This window comes from Asterias rubens, chromosome 13 (genome assembly GCF_902459465.1).
Source record: "Asterias rubens chromosome 13, eAstRub1.3, whole genome shotgun sequence".
NCBI classification, from domain to species: domain Eukaryota; kingdom Metazoa; phylum Echinodermata; class Asteroidea; order Forcipulatida; family Asteriidae; genus Asterias; species Asterias rubens.
Window position 1 is genome coordinate 8119755 of NC_047074.1, and position 21520 is coordinate 8141274.

The following is a 21520-nucleotide window of genomic DNA, read 5'->3' on the forward strand; positions in this document are numbered from 1 at the left end:
GGCATACCCATTGAAACGTAGAACAATTCAAGCGAAAGGGAAGGCATTTTGATGGTTTTTGGACACTTGCTGTGTCGAGTTGAGAACCCCGTACTCAAAGCTCTGGTGTTTCTGATCAGCAGAGTGTGGGTTCGAGTCCCAGTCGTGACACCTTTCTCTTTAAGCAAGACACTTAACCACGTTGCTTCATTCTTTTCAAATGGGACAAAAACTTTTGTAATGCACGCAAAAGAACCCAGTGTATTTATCGAAAAGAGAAGGGGTCGCCCCTGTGTTTTTGGTTCGATCAGCAACATATAGCGCCACAGCACCTTGTAAACCATTAAATGATGCTTAAAAGGAACATGTCCCACACTTCAAAAACTGTAGCTCCACATACCTTGCAGACAACCAAAACTAAGTGTTTTATACGCCTCCTTCGAGGTGTGATAAAGGGCTACGTAAGAACCAAGTATTATTGTTATTTCTGTAGTAATAAGTGCACAATTGTTTTGCTTTTGCACTTACACTCAAGGAGAAAAAAAACATCTTGAAGCTTTTCTCGATAGGTGATTCATTAGAATTTTTCCACAACCCTTTTTATGTTCTCCCAACAGGTGTATCTCTACGACCCAGGTTTGACAATAAACCTGTTGTGTTCAACCCTAATAACAATAAAACATTCGCAAGTCACACTGACGGACTTCAAGACATCTATGATTGTAAGTTGACTTCTTTAAGTGTCTTTGGTAACAATGTGGAGGGAAGTGGTGTCCTCTATGCAGGAATGTGATTTCTCCGATTTAACTTTTTTCTGATTTTTTTTTTCTGATTTTATCATTTTTTAGTAAATAAGATCAAATTCATAAAAACTTGAAGATAAAACCATATAGAATGTCCTGAGTGGCAGAGTAGGGCTTTTATATCCAACGATAAAATATGTTAATTTGAAGGTAGTAATTTCGTACATTTCTTAGTCATTTCTCTCCAATGCTTATTACCAAGCATTGGGCAGAGCTGCCAACTCTTCCGGATTTTGCGGAAGACTCCAGTATTTGACGGCAATCTTCCGTCATCCCGCAAGCAGTCAAAAACTCCCGGATCCCCAACCTGTTAATGTAAAAATAATAAAATTCACGAATTTCCTAGCCCTCCGCCGTGGCCCGTGTGTGTATAACGTTTGCGCGCGTGCATATTTAATTACATAGATGCGCAGAAAAATTTGTTCTAACCGTAGTTTCGTCTTCTGCGCATCGATACATGTGCATGCTATGTTTGGCACTGATCAACCTCGCCACCATGGGTAGCGCGCTATATCGATACCTCTCGTCACGTACCCCTGGAATTGATGATTGCACTTACAGTGGCGTAATACTCGTGTGGGATCGTTACGACGCACTGCCCACGATCGAGCAAATGACGCTGCTAATCGTACACCACTGGGAACGTGGTTGGGAATGTAAAGTAAAATGGCGCTGCCCAGAGCAGAGCAACTGGTAAGTCGCTGAAGAAAATTAAGTACGCTCAAAAATACAAAGAAGACTACCACAAAGAATGGTCTTGTATAAAGAAATCATCACAGGATGAAAACCATGCCTTTTGCACTACGTGCAATTCAGAGGTATCTGTGAAATACGGCGGACGAAACGACCTATTGAGACACATAGATTCCGAAAAACATTGTCAGTAGTGCAACAGCACGATCCAACACGCTAGGCATTGCAGATTTTTTTAGAAAATCGGGCTCTGATGACAGCAGTATATAAGGCGGAAACTTTATTCACAGGGTTTATAATTGAACATAACTTAAACATTGCATCTTCTGACCATGCTGGTCCTCTTTTTAGACGAATGTTTCCCGACAGTGCTTCAAAACTAGAAACATGTGCAAAACATTTAAAACATAAACAGTAATATTCTTTAGTAATATTTCAAATGTATATGTCTGTACATGAATATTGGTTTTTATGTCCGCAAAAATCGTCGTGACGCGCTGAGTATTTCTGACTTGAAAATAAAATCTTCCTCATTTTCAAAAACCAATGTTGGCAGCTCTGATTGGGCATCGCATCTGGAACTCTTTACCACTTAAAGGCAGTGGACACTATTGGTAGTTACTCAAAATAATTATTAGCATACAACCTTTCTTGGTGACGAGTAATGGGGAGAGGTTGATGGTATAAAAAATTGTGAGAAATGGCTTCTTCTGAAGTGCCATAGTTTTCGAGAAAGAAGTAATTTTCCACGAATTTGATTTCGAGACCTCAAGTTTAGAACTTGAGGTCTCGAAATCAACTATCTAAACGTACACAACTTCGTGTGACAAGGGTATTTTTTCTTTCATTATTATCTCGCAAGTTCAATGACCAATTGAGCTCAAATTTTCACAGGTTTGTTATTTTATGCATATGTTGAGACACACCAACTGTGAAGACTAGTCTTTGACAATTACCAATAGTGTCCACTGCCTTTAATCTTAATCTTGTCTTTGTACCACAACATTTAAATCTCCTCTCAAAACTTATCTTATGTTACTGGTATCAAGGGACTTAGTTCTTGTGTCTGTTTTCTTTCGTTTTGTTTTTGGTTTCACTGTGCCTTGGATACCCAGCAGTGGGGCTTTGTGCGCATTACACATCTTTATTGTTATTATTATTAAAGACACTGGACACTTTTGGTAATTGTCAAAGACCAGTCTTCTCACTTGGTGTATCTCAACATATGCATAAATATGCGAGATAAAAATAAAAGAAAAAAAAAAAACCCTTGTCCCACGAAGTTGTGTGCTTTCAGATGCATGATTTCGGGACCTCAATCTAATTCTGAGGTCTCAAAATCAAATTCAATCAAAACTACTTCTTTCTCGAAAACTACGCTACTTCAGAGGGAGACGTTTCTCACAAAGTTTTATACTGTTAACAGCTCTCCATTGCTTGTTACCAAGTTAGTTTTTATGCTAACAATTGTTTTGGAGTAGTTACCAATAATGTCCACTACCTTTAAAGTACTTTTGAAATACCAACATTTTCCTGTTTGTGTTATTGCAGCACTGGATCCAGGCATGATGACTGGCGATATGTTTGATGATTGTGCTAACGAGACTGATGGTGACGGCAAGGCCTGCCGCTTTGACCGCAATGTCTTTGGAAGTTGCCAACCACCATACTTCGGCTGGGATGAGGGCAAACCTTGCCTGTTTCTCAGTCTCAACAGGGTAAGTGAGCCAAAATGGCCAGTCAGTTAAAGACACTGGACACTTATTGGTAATTGTCAAAGACCAGTCTTCTCACTTGGTGTATCTCAACATATACCAAAAAAACAAACCTTTGAAAATTTGAACTCAATTGGTCGTCGAAGTTGCGAGATAATAATGCTGTGAACACAAAGCTTTGTGCGAAGTTGTGTGCTTTCAAAATCTAATTCTGAGGTCTTGAATTCAAATTCGTGAAAAAAATTACTTCTTTATCAAAAAAATACATTACTTCAAAGGGAGCCGTTTCTCACAATGTTTCATACTATCAACAGTTCTCCATTGCTTGTTTAATACAAGTAAGTTTTATGTTAACAATTATTTTGAGTATTTACCAATAGTGTCCACTGCCTTTAACCAATGGACCCTTCCCATGAAATATGCTAATTACATTCACGCATGCGTACAGACCCTGTTGGTCGGAAAACGCCATAGAGTTGTGCACTAAGCAGCCGCGCAACCGCGTCTGCGTCATGCACCCATTAGCGTGTACAAAACCGCGCGATGTTCCCTCATTTTGCCAACCAAAACGTTAGTGCGCACGCGCTACGTGGAATTAACATATTTCATGGGAAGGGTCTATTAATAGTAATAATAATACACAACATTTATTAGGCGCTTAATCTTCCTTACAGAGCTCCATGAGGGCCATCCAACATATTGAGTTACCGAAATGTACTCAATATGTTGGATGGCAGTTCTGGAGCTCCGTACTTCCTACCAAAGTCTGTTGTCTGATTTTGCTTCCTTTGGAAAAGGCAGAAAAACTGTGATTAAATAACCTGAAAAGGCTATTAAAGCCTACACCAAATGAAGGCCAAATATCATGCATATATTATTATTTATTATTACTTTTTGTCATTATTTTGTGTGTGTTATTTTCACAGGTATCGGAGTGGGAGCCTGAGGATTACAGTGATGTGTCTTCATTGCCCGAAGAAGTTCAAAAATTCTACGTACCCGGAAACATTGCTTTCTACTGCCGAAGCTATGTAAGTTGCATGCAGACTGTTTTCAGTTGGCGTATTAATAAAAGATCACTGCAGAAACACACTCGCATATAAATTCTAAAAGAGTAATGACGTCACTGCCACTAAAAGTTGGCACTGCGCTATTAAAGGATTCAGGTACTTTTTCAAAATTTCCACAGATTTACATTAAACTTACACAATTTGATGATAATGATAGTAGCAAGATTCCCTTCAAATATTACTTATTGAGGTGCTATAGTTTTTAAGAAATGAGTAAAACAAGTCACAAAATAATTTTTGTCTCAGTGAGTCGAAAATTATTTTAGTGTGTCAAAATTCATTAACAAGTTATGGTATTATTCCATAACATACAACAACTGGTTAATACGTTTTACAAGCTAAAACTGAGACGAAAATTATTGACGTGACATTGTTTTACTCATTTCTCACCTCAGTAAGTAATATTTTAAGGGATGCTTTCTACTATCATTATCTTCAAACTGTGGAAGTGTTATGTAAATCTATGGACATTTTGAAAAAGTACCCAAATCCTTTAAATGCACTACTAAACGCCAACGAAACCTTTCTAGTAACTCACTGTAGGTCTTGGAAACGGATACATTGAAGGGATGATTAAGACTTGGCAAAGAAAATAGTTGCTAACAGAATGATGTAGAATTACTCTTACAGGAATGTGATTTCTCCATTTTTAAACGGAATTCTGGTTTGTTTTTCCCTGAAGAAAAAGAAATTCCGTTTAGAGTAGGACTTTTCGCAATATGAAAATGGCTTTCCAGACCTGTTCACCTGTATAATAATTGTCCTTTTTTTTTTACAGAAAGCCAAACAAGTAGAAGCAGTCAACGCCACCGTCTATCCTGCCGCTGGGATCCCCTTCCGGTTCTACCCTTTCCAGGGGAGCACCAACAAGACTGAGAGAGATTCCTATGTCCAGCCGTACGTCGCTGTTCAGTTTGCCCTGCTGGAGGTGGATCTCAAGATAAAAGTTGAATGCAGGACCTACGTCGGCAACATCGCCCCCAAGGGGGGACTCTATGACACAGACTACGAGTCGATCGCCACCTACGAGTTTGAAATGACCGCCATGAAGAAGGATGAGCTTTAAAAAAAAAAATAATAATAATCTATTTCTTTTTTAAATGTTGTGAATTATTTGAGCAAGGGAGACTTTCCAGGACACTAGGTGGCAGTAGACTAAATAGGGGGAAATAGTTTCCGTTGAGGATTGTGCGGATGCTAAGAATTTTTAAACAATAACAAATTAATTTGCTGCCCTCTAGTGTCTCAAAGGCCCCAATTCCATAATGCTGCTAAGCAGACCTTGGTGGATACCAACAGGGAACTAGTTGACCCATACTTGTATAATACATTTTAGACGGTAACCTGGTCCAGCTTGAGCCATGGTCTTCAGCGCTAAGCAAACTTAGCAGTTTGGATGAAGTTGGTTGGTCTTGTGGAGAAAGTTTCTGTTTTCCGAGAAACTTCTTTCTTTTTCGTTTATTTGAAAATGTTTAAAAGTTCACATTTTTTTCCCTGAAAAGTTCTTTGATTTGTCTACCCATGTTTATCTTTTAAGCAGATCATTGTGGTGTAACAGTCTCCCCAGCTAAGCAGAGTTTGTCAGCTTACCTACAATTTCGTTGATTGTTCACATGTAAGCCTTTAGCCCCCTTTTCATAGGGCTATCTGATGAGCTGTTGCTGTCTTTGGATGATCACTGCATCTTGGGTCCAGTTTCAAAGAACGGCAGTTCTGCTTAACAATTTCCTGATAAGTAAAAAATGAGCAGGATACCAGTCACAAATAGTACATGCAATGTAGTATTCTGGCTGGTTACCTTATTCTAAGTGAGCAAAATTGTCTCGTGCTTTGTTACATTTTGGACTTTGGACTCGGTGAAATTTAGACCCTGTGGGAATTTGTCTCATCTTTATTGATGTTTTCCATTTTTTTGAGATGTTGCAATCCGTGTGTCTGAGTATCATGCTGCACTGCTGAAATTCAATGTTCCTGATCAGAAGATTTTTGTTTCTGTTTTTTCTTCTTTCTTTTCGACCAAAAAGTAAACACTAAGTTAAGTTTGGTTGCAGCACCACTAAGTTTGGTTGCAGCACCACCAAATTTTGTCAATTTGTACTACTATAAAAAACTTACTCAGTATCAATTTTCATAATTTTGTTTAATGATGTAGTTTGAACGCGATTGTAAAGTAAACAAAAATTACCACGATGTAATCAACTGAACAGAAAAAAATGTAGTCCCTGTACAAAGTTGTCTTTCTAATTTGAAACCAATTCTCATCACATCCTCTTGTGAAGAAAATAAAACTATTATTTCTGTCGACAAACTCCCACTTTGGAGATATTCAAAAAGGCAGGGACTTCTACACATTTCTACGGATGGCGTACTCCAAAGTAATTATCCTAACAGAAGGATACGTTATTGGGTTCAGAGAAATCATGTCCATATTTTTTCTCTATTTTTTAAGATTTCATCAAGTACAGGTGGTCTTATTTATGGAGACACCACCATGAGCGCTTTTTATTTGCCAGAGGTTCCTGTCCACAATCGAGCAGAGTTTTTTTTTTGGCGGAGACAAATGTTAACAAGCGACAGTACTTTAGATATCTCAGGACATTTGGTTGACAATCGTTTCAGTTTGGCTCTTCTCATGATTAATTCCTAATTTATGTCTTGTACCTCTATAACAAGTTATAGGCTCAGGAGAGTTCTACTTAACAGTACTAGTTAGCTACCACCATTTCCGATGTATTCATTCAGTAAAATTGCCGTTAAACAAAAATTTGGGTGGGGGAGTTGTGTGAGAGCGGGTGTTTAACTAAAGTATTTTCATGTATTTTACCAATATGTACTAAGTATGGATTCAATATTAATCTTATAAGCTATGACTTGACTTTGACTCGGATGACCTAATCTGTATTTATCCATCAACGTTAACCCTCCCACTTTATGACTAGTTAACATCATCTGCATGGGTTTTAATGGTAAATGCAACCTTTGTTTGTCTAGATGATCTTCTCGTCAAGGGAACTCGAGAACTGCCCTCAAGGGTATATAAACACCAAGCTGGCAGCAACCAATCACTCTCATGCAAACATTGGTTTAAGTCTGCGATTGTGAAGTGCACAAATCATGAAACTGCTTCAGTTAGTAGACAACAATATGTATTCTAGTCATTATTGAATCAGCGGTTAGCATGTCAGGATTCGAACCCCCAATCTTGTGATTGCAAGTCTTGCAGTCTAACCACTTGACCACAGTTGAATGCATCTACACAGTGCATTGTACACGGGTCATTCTGTGTATAGTTGTGCTACCATACACTACCCTCGAAGCTGACTGGTTACTGGTTTAGAGTAGGGGGGACCTACTCGTAAAGTCTGCACCAGCTTTTACTCTATTGGCACCCCTCTGTAATTTAAGTATAATATCAAAATGACTGTTGTTTTTTGGAGTCATAGTGACACTGTACCTTTGTGGAGTTGTGATAAATAGTGAACTGGTGAGAAATAGATTAAGCCTAATTGGGGTAAGTGGTTTTGAAGGTGTAAAGTTTATGTACAATTTATTGGAAGTTTAATTAATAGTGTTGTGAATTTTTTAAAGATAAATACATGTATAGTCGATTTATGATTCTAGATTAAAATTGCAATAGTGCAGCTGGATTGAAAACCTTTGCCAAAGTAAAACGATAACTCGCTGGGTCTGACCAGAATTGTTACCTACTCTTAACTAGGGTAGTTATGGTTACATGTACCGGGCTATAACCAGTTATCACATTCATTGAATTGGCGTTGGTTGTTAACAGTGGTTTGTTATTGCTTGAAACGGTTTAACCAGTTAAGGCACATCCATTGTTTTGGCATTGTTCCTTCACCTTAACCAGGTTTAAACTGTTACCATTGCCAAAAACATTTAAACTGTTGCTAATGGTTTGGTAACTCCTTGACCTGGTTTAACCAGTTTTTGGCAGTGATCCTTAACCAGGTTTAATCACTTTCAATGCTTTGGTAAATCTTAAAGTTCATCCCCCCAAAAATAGCGATCGAAGTCTCGAACACGTAATCATGGCTGATTGTTAAGGATTATATTTAACTTGGAAGGTTGACCAGTGAGTTTAGGTTTTCAAACCAATATTTTAAATTAAAAATGGTATTCCCTTGCAGTGATTGTCCACCATTACTTAGAACTATTATTACTTTGTTTTAGCCTAAAACATTTTTTTTATTTTATGCACTTGTAGACAACTGCAGCAATGGAGATTTTGTGGATTTCTGACAAATTTTCTAAAGATCCTTTTTGAATATCTTAATGAATTTTTTTTAAATTTCAGACTTGGACCCAATTTCTAAGAGCTGTAAAATATTGCTTAACAATTGGTTGCTAAGCAGAAAAGAGCAGGACACCAGTCACAAACTGTACATGTGACATGATAGCTTGGCTGGTAACATTACACTTTGGTAAACAAAATATTGTACTGCTTAGCTACTTAGTTTGTATAAGCAGCTCTTTGAAAGAGAGTCCTGGTTGGAATTTGAATGCTGGGCTTAACACAAGGTAATTGCTGACACCTGGCATAATCAAACATGTTGCTCCAGGATTGTGAGTGATTGTGGCTAGCTACAGATACCTTCCTTTCTGGCTTTCATGATGCACATTGAGAATTTGATGGAGGTTCTACAAGTCAAAATCCCATTTTGCTGCAGTTATTTGTTTTTAATTATTAACACTATTAGTCGACAAATTTTTTTGGAATGGTAGAAAGACTTCGGGAAAGCAATATTTGTCATCAGTATTTTGAAAACTTGAAGGCATTACGGGAATGTGATTTTAAAAGTTATTACTGTGCTTATGAGCACAATTACAAAATTAAAATAACAGATGGCCCACTGGTGGTGGTTATACACACAACCTTTCAGCATTTCAAGTAAATACAGTACATTGCTTATAAACAAATATCTTTTTTTTCTTTTCTTTTCTATCTGCTTTTAATTTTAATACTAGGCCAAAGATGTGGTCCAAGCAGTGAACCCTGAGGGACCTATTGTAAAAATCAAATGTATACAGAAGGAGAAATAGGAAAAAGTGTATTCAGATTAATCACCGATGTATTTATCATTCTATGTAGTAAACGTTTTAAGTCATATCAATTTAAAAGAAAATGCTGTGAAATATCTTTAGGTGCAGGTTTTCTAGATCTATGCAAAAGTTTGATGCATTTACTTGGGATGGGGTATAATTTTGGTTGGAAAGGAACATTTATTTCAAAAAAGTAACAGTGATTCAAAATGGAAAGTTAAAACTGAGGGGTAGTTTTTTTGGAGAAGAGCATTTCTTTTATTACAAGTACAGGAAAATATAAACTTGTTCATAGTATTATAAGAACTACTTCAACTCTGCTCAGGGGAAAACAAAAGTTAACATTTCAAAAGTTTGTTTCACAAAGTCCAACAATTTTACACTTGCTTTGCACCAGCACAAAACTGATATTCATTTATTGAATTGAAATCCTTCATTTTAGATGAAGTAATTTAATTATCCCGTATCTGATTTTTTGTTTGTTTCCTTCTAAAATAGTATCCTTTTGTAATTGTGTGAATGATACCCACTGTCAAAATATACATTGGCATCGGTACCTGAGGTTTAATAAAAATTACCGTTCCCTTAAAAAAAAACTGCATGCAGAGTTATTATTTGTATTGTTTACTGTATTACAAAATAATTCCCGTTTAATGCGGTCTTTATTTGTTCCTGTGATGAATGTTTTTTTTTTCATCACACATGGACAGAGTGCTACATGTTTACGCTAAAAGCTTGTGGACAAGTCATTGGATGTTTGTCGTGGTTATAGACTTGATGACAAGTCGTAAATGCTGCCTCAAACACACATTCTGCCGCTAATGCAACAGTCACATTGCGATTACTGTTCATGCAACGGTTGTAGGTAGCGCGTGGCAAGGTCGTAAGTAGCCCTAACTGCGACTGACTCACACACATACTGGGATCGAGGATGTAATACTGTCTCCGTAGCTACATTTATACCACGCTTAACAATTACCGACTTGTTTTCAAGACTATTGTGGTTTTAGCAAAGGGCTCTTATAGATTATATGCGTACTGCTGTTACGGCCGAGTCACACTGCAGCAATAACGAAAATAACGATAACAACGCAAAGAGAACGCGTTCTATTGGTTAAATTGCTCCACGTAGAAAACGCCCACGCCTATTCAACCAATCAAGGGCTTGCATTTTTAACATTCTTTTTTATTCTCGTTATCGAGGCCTGTGTGAGCGGGCCTTTAAGACCCATTTTGTTATAGGTCCCCTGTTTGATTGTAACCTACTCACTCTAACCCTATTTACTCTGGCTTCCTCTACCCTACAGCTCAAATAACTCTCTTCTATGTGATCTACTATGCATGTCTGGCTGCCTTCTGGGCCGGTCTGCTCTACGTCTTCTTGCAAACTGTGGACTTGGAAAAACCTACCTATAGCTCTTATGTTAGCCGACCTGGTAAGTCCAACACCTGGGCCCAGTTTCAAGGAGCTGCTTCAGCAGAACATAATATATTGCTTGACACTTTTTTGCTAAGCAGAAATGAGCAGGATACCAGTCACAAATTGTACATGTGGCATGGTAGTTTGGCTGTTAAGCATTATTCTGGTATCGATTTACATAACCACATCTGAAATGTTTCTCAAAGTGCTCTACACTAGGGAAAGCTGCTGTAGGCTTCTAACCAAAACAGTGATTACCGAACGTATCCTCTAATAATTTTGGTCTCTAATAATTTTGGTCTGTTGCCTTTGATCGGTAGAGTTGGTCTTTGAAAAGCGTTAAAAATCATGTGGGTAGAAAGATGTAAAAGTAGAATACTATGATCGACACAAACATGCCTTGAAATTGCACGGTTTCCTTTTATTTCGTCGACTAACACGGTCGGCCATTTATGGGAGTCAAATTTTTGACTCCCATAAATGGTCGACCGTGGTAGTTCGCAAAAGAAAAGTATTCTACTTTTAAAACATCTTTCTAACCATATGCATTTTATTACAAATGCTTTTTATAGACCAACTCGTCCGATCCAAGGCAACATGTTCCTTTAACTTGTTCTCCTCTTTACAGGGTTGACCAACACGCCTAAGAGTGAGGATGGAGTCATCAAATTCTCAGCTGCCAATAACAACGATTACTCAAAGTATGTCGACCAACTGCAGGCTATCTGGGATTGTGAGTATAATAAGATAGTGGCTTCTCGTATAGCGCGCATGTCGACACTCGGTCACGCTCCTGGCGCTGTAACATACAGTATTTCCTGCAAGATGTGGGACTACGCTTGAACTTTGAGACCGAATCTTTATAGCACCATGTAATGGTTTACAAGGTGCTATTTTTATGTTTTATTTATTTATTTTATTTATTTGCTATGGTACAATTTGCTGCTGATTAGACGAGGAACACCGGGGCAAACCCAGGGGTTCTTTTTCGTTCGTTAAACAACACACAGGACCAACGACTTTAAGTCCCATTTGAAGGAGGGACTATCATGGTTTAGTGTCTTGCTTAAGGACACAGGTGTCATGACTCTCGAGCCCACACTCTGCTGAACACCAGAGGCTTGAGGCTGGTGCTCTTAACCGCTAGGCCATGACACGCCACACAGCACCTGACCTTGGAGACCCTCTTAAAAGGCGCAGGGGTCGATTTCACAAAGAGTTAAGACTAGTCCTAGGAGGTATTAAAAACGTATGGCTAGTAACTCGTCCTAACTCAAGATATTTTTGACTTCCATAAATGGCCGACCGTGGTAGTTCACAAAGTAAAAGGAAAACCGCGCAATTTCGAGACAAATTTGTGTGGATCATTGTATTCTACTTTTTAAACATCTTTCTAACCATATGCATTTTATAACAAATGGTTACAAACGCTTTTCAAAGACTAACTCGACCGATCCAAGTCAACGTGTTCCTTTAAATCTGTGAGGTGTTTTTTGTCCTACAAAAAGTACCCAGACCACTTTAAGGCCTTAAATTTGGATAGTTGAATTTAAGATGTTTTACAACTTGTTAGAGACACTGGACACTATTGGTAATTGTCAAAGACCAGTTTTCTCACTTGATGTACCTCAACATAAGCAAAAAATATGCAATCAATGGAAACTAACCTTGTTAGTCTGCTGCCACCTAGTGTTCAAAAGTCTCCCATTCGGATAGACCTTAAATTATCTGCGTAAATGTTTCATAAAACTGGTTTTTTTTTTCTTTCCGTGCAGCTCTTGACCCTGCCAATCAGACTGAGGAACAAGGATATGTTGACTGTGAGGGTACGACTGGTCCACCGACCGGAAAGTACTGCATGTTTAACCGTGAAAACTTGGGTGAATATTGCGTCCCTCCAGACTTTGGCTACGACAAATCCAAGCCATGTATCTTTCTGAGTTTGAACCGCGTAAGTAGTGTAGTGATAAAATTGGTTTTACCCGTAATAGACCAATGTGTGTTAGCAATGTTTACTCAGTACTTCCTAGAGAATCACAGCCATATTACTTGGTTGGGATTCAAACCCACAACCTTCGCAATACTGTCATATTCATCGCACACTTACAGTTACTGTGTTTGAATGTAGGCAAGGTTTCTAAAAGAAAATCATGCTCGGTGACAAAATTAATGTGTCAGAACAGCAGCAACAGTTTTTTTTGTGAATCTCACTGTCTTAAGTAACCAAATCATAGACAAGAAACACTTTCATAAAATGTACGAATTTTATTTATGTATTTCTGCTTCACTGCTTATGTTACACTTTAGATACCAGGGCCCAATTTCATAGAGCTGCTTAAGCACAAAATTTTGCTTAAGCAAAAAATCCCTGCTTACAGAAATCAGATTTCCAGCCATGACTCCACTCAATTGTTATGCTAAGTAAACAACAGCTAAATGCCAGTCACAAGCAATGTATTTGGCATGAAATTTTGGCCAGTAACATGTGTAAAATAAGCAAGCTATTTTTGTGCTAAAGCACATTTTTTGCTTAAGCAGCTCTATGAAATTGGCCCCTGTTCATGTGTGTTGTGTTGTCATTTAGCCTTCGAGAAAGACTCTGCTACGGTCAGGCCATTAACTATTTTTTGCAATTATACCATAAGTCATTTTAGTTGGTAAGCAGTTTGCAACAGCTAATTCTGTTTTTTTATTTTTTTATTTTTTTATTTAAATTTCCTTTGGGGTATGGGAGGGGGGGTGGAGGGGTTTGAGCACAAAAATTAGATGAGCTCATAGAGAATCAAAGTTGGAAATCCCATTATTTCAACATTCTTCCCAATATGTTGATCCTTTTTGGTCAGTATTGACTCTCGTCACTTTTTTTATTATTTTTTTTTTAATTTTTGGTTTTTTTATGCAAGTCGCCAGGCACACAAGGCCTGAAGGCCACTTCAAGGTGCGGGCTACAATTATTTTATTCCAGAGGCTATTGCCACCTACTCCTAGGGCTGAAACCCCTTTTTCAGTCCATACGAATGTAGACTTTGGTATCATCAGTCCGTAGCCTGGCCGGTAGAGCGGAAAGCACTTCCTCCCCATTTTTAAGTAGCAAGTGTCACGACCGGGATTCAAACCCACACTCTGCTGATCAAACACCAGAGCTTGAATCCGGCGCTCTTAACAGCTCGACCATGACACACCACTGTTTCTTATAAGTTGACTCTTGATCTTTCTCAGGTTGTGGACTGGGAGCCCGAGGATTATGAAGCCAGTGAAATCCCCAAGGAAGTTGCTGATGTATATGAGACTGGACACATTGCTTTCAAATGCGGCTCCTACGTAAGTACATCGGAATATGATTAAAACCTGAGCGATTTTGTTCTATGTGGTATAGTACCTAGATGTTAGCTTAGTCAGGGTTTCTGCTCTAGGAGTGTCACCTGTGACAGACATGGCGCATTATAAGTCTCCTATATTATTATTAAATGTGTTGTCACACTACGCTCTACGCAACAAAAGCAAATGGATTTGGGTCCTGGAGCAGATTTATATAGAAACAAATAAAGACCCCCCAAGTTAAGCCTGGTTCATACTTCCCCAAGAATGTGATACGAATTTTGACCTCACATGGGCGTTTTCACAACAAATGTTTCGTAGGAGTTCAGCACATTTCAACTTATGGGAATTATTCATTGCAAATTTGTGAAGTCAATTCCACATCGCATTCGTCGGAAGTATGAATCAGGCTTAACTTGGGGGTCTTTATTTGTTTCTTTATAAATCTCCTCCCTGACCCAAATCCATTAGTTTATGTTGTGAAGAGCGTAGTGTGACAACACATTTAATAAATAATATAGGAGACTTAAAATGTGCCATGTCTGTCACAGGTACACTCCTGGCGCAGAATCCCTGACGAAGCAAACAATCTATGAACTATTTGACTTTTTAAACCACCTAGAACTAAATCGCTCAGTTTGACGCATGGCGGCACAAGCCAGTGTCCCATCCAGTCAAAGTGAATGGAGTTCTCGAAATGTGACGACTAATGAAGCTGAAATTTCTACATGAAAATTATACTACATATACATACATCTTCATTCACAGTGAGTAGGGATTCACGTCGTGGCCAGAAAACTTGATCTAAAAAGTTATCAAAACTCTTTAAAGACACTGGACACATTTGGTAATTGTCAAAGACCAATCATCTCACTTGGTGTATCTCAACATAAATAATAAAATAACAAACCTGTGAAAATTTGAACTCAATTGGTCGACGAAGTTGCAAACTAATAATGGGAGAAAAAACTCCCTTGTCACACAAAGTTGTGTGCTTTCAGAAGCTTGATTTCGGGACCTCAAAATCTAATTCTGAGGTCTCAAAATAAAATTCAAATATTTTAGTGGGAAAATTTGTTCTTTCTCAAAAACTATATTACTTCAGAGGAAGCCGTTTCTCACAATGTTTTTTACTATCAACAGCTCTCCATTGCTTGATACCAAGTTATTTGTTATGCTAACATTTATTTTGAGTAATAACCAATAGTGTCCAGTGCTTTTAATGAAACTGGTGTTTCCAATTATTCCTCCTACAGAAAAACAAGCACCCCGAACAGATAGGACACAACACCCGTATGTACCCCTCGGGTGGCGTACCCTTCTACTACTACCCCTTCGTGGGTACCACCAACAAGACCAAGCGAGCTATGTACAAGCATCCGTACGTCGCTGTACGCCTGGACCTCCTAGAGAAAGAGAAAGACATCACGCTTCAGTGCAAGACGTACACAGCCTCCATCGAACCGCTTGCTGGCCTCTACACTACGAAGTTTGAGTCAGTGATCAAACTAATCTTCCATTTGTCAAAGGAGCCGGTCAACTTGAAACTGTAGGCCTTTGAAGAATACAGACCGCCAATTTTGTTGTGCTAGAATCAGTTTGCAAGCTGTGCCCAATTTCATGGCTCTGCTAACCGCCAAATTCTGCGCTTAAGACTACCATTCTCCACTTGCATAGCAAGCGTTGAATTTCTGCACTAGCCTCGTACAGGCTGAGTCATACTGCAACGATAATGATCACGGCGCAAAGAGAATGCATTCTATTGGTTGAATTGCTCCACGCAGAATACGCCCACACTCCTTCAACCAATCGAGGGCGTGCATTGTTAATTCTTGTTGTTGTTCTCCTTTTCCTGTGTGACCGGGCCTTAAGCGAAGAATGCCTACTAGCGTTGCGAACGTAAAAAAGCGCATAAGCAAAAATTCCCCGCTAGCCATTGAAATACACTTGACGTAAGCTCATAATTCCCTCATTCTGTAAGCGCTGATACGGTTAGCAGAGCCATGAAATTTGGACCTCTTGGTAACTCTTTAGAGAATTCGTTTTCTGTATAACAGGCCATGGTCTTGGCCTTGGTGCCCCTTTCAAAAGTTTCCAATATACTTTAAGATGTTTCAATGAAGTGCCCTTTGCACTTAGTATAAGTTTTACACATTATTGAATTCATTTTTGAATCCTCATATGTGGTCATCTGATTGCGAGCAACTTGTTCACTTGATTCATGAATATATTTATTGCTTATTCAAATTCAATGATAAAAAATATCACTAATTATTCAGATTTTGTGCTGGTACTTATACCACTGAAGTTTGCCATTCACAGGCTTTTTCTAGCCACAATAATGGGTCACTTTTGTGTTATGAACAACAGATAAATATTGAGTAACTCTTTACAGATCTTGCTGTCAACAAACTCCAGCACTTTTTATTAATCATTTGCAAATTATTAACAATAATGGAATCAATGTGTGGTGAAGAGGTTTTCAACTAGTGGTTTAATCCCAACAAGGCCAGCCATCGATTTCACAAAACTCTTCCTAACTTAAGACTAATCTTAGGACTTAGGACGAGTCCCAACCCTGCACTGTAGCATGCAGACCTTAAGATTAGTCCTAAGCTAGGAAGAGTTACTCGTCCTAACTCGAGATAAGACGAGTCCTAACTCTTTGTGAAAGGGAATGCTGTGCGCGTCGCGCGTATCGCGTGATGTGGCACAACTGTTTCAGCCGTTGCTCTCGACTGTCTTATAAGAACAGGTGCAAGCTCGCGTGTCACGCCCATGTTTTAACACTTTTTACTGGTCATAAACAAAGGTTTATACACACCCACGTGACGCGCTTTCCACCAATAGGAATAGCGAAACTGTCTGAGGTATTTATGAATGGATATTTAATTATTAAACTTTAAGATTACTGCTAAATCAATTGTTTTCAAACTGCTGGTAAAAAAAAAAATAAAAAAAAATTTGTAACTAAGGCCAGGGCACAGGTTCATAAAGCTGTTTAGCGGAAAACATTTCTTTGGTAAGCCAACAATTTGTGGAGCACCTGTTGAAAGTCTGTGGAATGTTGGCTGATAACTTGTTTCTGGTAATCAAGATTTTGTCTGTGCTTAGCAATTTTCTTTTGTGCTTACAGGCTTGGTGACATTGAGCTTAGGTCAATTCAATGCTGTTGCTGCAGCTATTAGCCATAGTAAATTCTACTCAGTAAGTATAATTATACCCAGTTCAGTAATGAAATAAAAGTTCCCCTGAAGAAAAATCAAGCGCCTTTTACCTGAATTGTTTGTTTACTTGGTTGTCATGGTCACCGGGTTAGGTCCAATTTTCTGCAGCTGTTTAGCAAAAATCTTGTGAAATAAAATGATTTGCCAACATTTTCACATTTTATAGTATTTTTGCTGGGAGTTTAATTTGCTAAATATGTTTATATAGTTGTGTGTTTTTAAAGACCTGCTTGAACGAAAATTTCGTAAACTTTGCTGAAATTCACTTAAAATGTTTTCAAGGAATATGGAAATCGAGCCGTATGACTATAAAAAGATTTTGATTGTGTCAAAAAACAATCATTTTGAATGCCCTTATCCAGCGCTTTTTTGAGAGATTTGCAAAAAGACTCTCAAAACGTCATCTCTGGGAGCTTCAAATTGTAAAGCCGCTTTGTTGCAGCGTGGAGGCATAACAAAGCAAGCTCCCAGAGATGACGTCAGCGGCATTGTCCTTTGACGCGCACTCTCGACGGCAGAAGTGTTTTTAGTTTTTCAAAACCTTTAGGTTGGGGCCTGAGTTTATAGTCGATAATTACGAAAAATTCAGAAGTGTACAAATATCAAAATTACATTCAAATACCATTTCTGTTGAAAACATTATGCTCAGGTAGCTGTTTAAGCTTCAAAATGCAAAGTGTTGCAAACTTTCAGTAAACTGCGATTGGGATAACAAAGGGAGAGGTCTTGAGACACCCCCTGATCCCTGCCCCTCCCCCCCCCCGATCTCTGCCTCCCCCCCCCGATCTCTGCCCCTCCCCCTCTAGATCCAGGCACTTGACACCCTTGGTAATATGGTCAAAGACCATAATCTCACTTGGTGTATATCCAAACAACAAATCTATGAAAATATGGACTCTGAAATATGTAAGAAAACACCCTTTTGCAAATTCTTTAATGCTTTTCAGATGCCTGATAATGCGTGAGAAATTACCTTTCTCAAGTGAGAAAACTAGTCCTTGATAATTACCAAATGTGTACAGTGCCTTTAACAAACCTTTAAAGGCACTGGACACTATTGGTAATTACCCAAAATAATCATCAGTATAAAACCTCACTTGGTAACGAGTTATGGGGAGAGACCTCAAGTTTAGAATTTGAGGTCTCGAAATCAAGCATCTTAAAGCACACAACTTCGTGCGACAAGGGTTTTTTCTTTCATTATTATCTCGCAACTTCGATGACCAATTGAGCTCAAATTTTCACAGGTTTGATATTTTATGCATGTGTTGAGGTACACCAAGTCAGAGGACTGGTCTTTGACTATTACCAATAGTGTCCAGGGTCTTTAACAAAGCTCTGTGACGCACTGATATTATTTCAACATCAAGCTTCAATTAGTTTTCCCCAGGTACAGGTTAACCGCCCACCTCCCAAAAGTGAGGTTTCTTCTACAATATAAAGGCGCAATGCAACCAATAGCACTTGAATCTGGTTTGATACTGTTTGTATAAACAAGTTGGCCATGACATGAATCTCCACTCACTTTGAACGAAGCTGTATGAAATAATAGTTCACCTATAGAAGTTTCAGCTTCATTAGTCACCAAGTTGTTGAGAAAAAGAGTGACACTCACAGAGCAATGTAAATCCATCAAAGGCCTTACATGCAAAAGCAATTCTTTTGAATTTTGTTTTACGAATTTCTTAACAATTTCTTGTGAGTTCTATTTTTAAAGATGAAGATTGTTCCAAATCATTGGCCGAGCTATACTAAATGCTTCTTTGACCCTATAACTTTTCCATCGTCCTTATTCTTTGTAAAACTTTCGCCTTTACGTATCGAATTTCATCAGTTTACAGGATCCAGAAAAATAATTGTCATATTTTTCCTTTTGTACTTTCCACCTGAGTGGGTGCCCCACATAAACTGGCGCTTCATATGATTTTAATAACGCTCAATTTTAATAATAGACCGTTTTATAATAGATATCGTTTCCATTATTCTTGTCCCCTTCTCTTTTTTTTTTAATTTGTTGTCTGATGTCCACCGCTAATTTTTTTTTTCCCCATACAAACTGAAGCCACTGACGTAACAAGACGTTTATTTCAGTCTTGTTGTTGTTGTTGTTGTTGGTTATATCAAATATTATTGGTTTCATCAATTATACTGCGTACTTCCATATTTTGTTTCTGCAGTCGAAATAAACAATAATAATAGCAACAGCAACAACAACAACAACAACAACAACAACAAAATAGGCTTACTCATTGTCTAGGCCAAAACGGGTTGTTTTCACGCCAATTTGAGAAGATATATAATTTAGGAATAGAAACAATGGTTTTAATGCCCACACACGGGTATAGGCCCTCGATAACTTAAAGGTGCTGACACTTGGTAATTGCTCCCCCACCCCCCTCGGCCCGAACCTCCCCCCCCCCCCCCTCATCCAATGATGACATGACAAAAATGCACATTAACTCGGGATATTAAAAAAGGCTCCAAAACGTTGTTGTGTTGTCCCTGCCCCCCCCCCCACATTCCCTAAAAAGGGGCGGGGAGACGAAAACTGTTACGTCACTTTAGACATTTGTAAATACGTCTCACTTGTTCAATTTGAAGAGTTTTGACTGAAGATGTCCCTCTCTTCTCCGAGTGGTGTCCGTGTTGCTCTTTTTAGAGTGAAAGTCAATTTGTGTCACTCTTTTTGAATGAAACTGAAACTAACTTCACTATTAAAGGGTCTATGTAACTTTTGTATGACAAAAAAAACACAATGTCCACAGATTTACACTAAACTGTTATACACAGTTTGGATAGTAGAAAGCTTCCCTGAAAATATTACGTGCTGAGGTGCTGTATTTTTGGGGAAATGAGTAAAACAATGTCATGAAAATAATTTTTGTCTCATGAGACGAAAATTATTTTAATCATTTACAAACGTATTTTCATTACATTTGTTTTACTCATTATCTTCAAACCCTGTAAGTTTAATGTAAATCTATGGACATTTTGAAAAAGTACCCAAATCCTTTAATGGAGTTGAAAAGTACCCATCTTTCACTCTAAAAAGAGTTGTCAGCCATGTGGCTCTTTTCATTAATGGTTTAATTGGCGGATAAAACGAGGAAGTTTTCACTTTTTTCTATAAAACTATGGGTAGGCCTACCCGGTATTTCACTCTTGAAAATAAAGTTTCTAGGGAAAATGGTTTTGAAACTTGTTTTTGTCTGTGTCTATTTCATGCTGGTTCAGAAAAACTCTGTGCAAATAAAATGTTAGTTTCCCTTCTGCATTTTGTCTGCATTTTCAGCGTTCTTGTTAGGCCATGCCGTTTCCAATTTTTTTTTCTTTCTATAAAACAAATCGACGATAAAGGAAAATTAGACATTTTTTTAAATTGTTGTTGCCCCCCCACTGCCAAATTCATTTTCAGATAGCCAACGGAAATAAGCAAGACTATACCTACTAAACATGATACTCAAAAATATATGCGTGACAAATTAATTAGTTTGATGACATTTCCACCAGTTGATTGATTAGTTTCTCCCCCAAAAATAGGGAATTAAAACCATTGAAAGGGAGTGTCATTCTCGTAATTAATGAATTAAAGGCACAGGCAGTGGACACTATTGGTAATTGTCAAAGACTAGCCTTCACAGTTGCTCAACATAAACATAAACTAACAAACCTGTGAAAATTTGAGCTCAATCGGACATCGAACTTGCGAGATAATAATGAAAGAAAAAACACCCTTGTCGCACGAAGTTGTGTGCCTTTAGATGGTTGATTTCGAGACCTCAAGTTCTAAATCTGAGGTCTCAAAATCAAATTCGTGGAAAATTACTTCTTTCTCGAAAACTATGGCACTTCAGAGGGAGCCGTTTCTCACAATGTTGTATACCATCAACCTCTCCCCATTACTCGTCATCAAAAAAGGTTTTATGCTAATAATTATTTTGAGTAATTACCAATAGTGTCCACTGCCTTTAATCAAAAGGAAAATTTGGAAAAAGGGTCGTGTAACCTACACGTTTTCCCTGTTGATTTTCTTCCACGATAGAGAAACCGAGGTCATGTCAACGGTTAAACTTTATATCAAAGTATCATTATTATTAATCGTTTATTTAGAGGTTTTCCTGACCATTTCTTTTAAAACCCTCGTCATTAACACCGGCTTTGTCATCCAATTTCGCTGAGAAATTATTGTAGGGCTTGCACCGGCAATAACAACCAAAGGGAGTAAGCCTTTAGC

At 38.2% G+C, this 21520-nt stretch overlaps 1 protein-coding gene across 2 annotated transcripts in view; it reads left to right on the forward strand.

The window, feature by feature from the left end:
• Positions 1-16575, forward strand: part of LOC117298320 (sodium/potassium-transporting ATPase subunit beta-1-like) — a 29141-nt gene extending 12566 nt beyond the window's left edge. Inside the window, exons 2-6 of one of the 2 annotated variants that reach the window (XM_033781499.1) lie at positions 10629-10757; positions 11370-11474; positions 12517-12692; positions 13961-14062; positions 15316-16575. In XM_033781499.1, coding sequence (XP_033637390.1) covers positions 10629-10757; positions 11370-11474; positions 12517-12692; positions 13961-14062; positions 15316-15612 — 809 coding nt within the window. In that variant the 3' untranslated portion in view covers positions 15613-16575. Of the gene's footprint in view, positions 1-596; positions 702-3026; positions 3194-4116; positions 4222-5038; positions 9688-10628; positions 10758-11369; positions 11475-12516; positions 12693-13960; positions 14063-15315 lie in introns of those variants that run through there. The other variant, XM_033781500.1, reaches the window with a different exon arrangement.
• The last annotated feature ends 4945 nt before the right edge of the window (positions 16576-21520 follow it).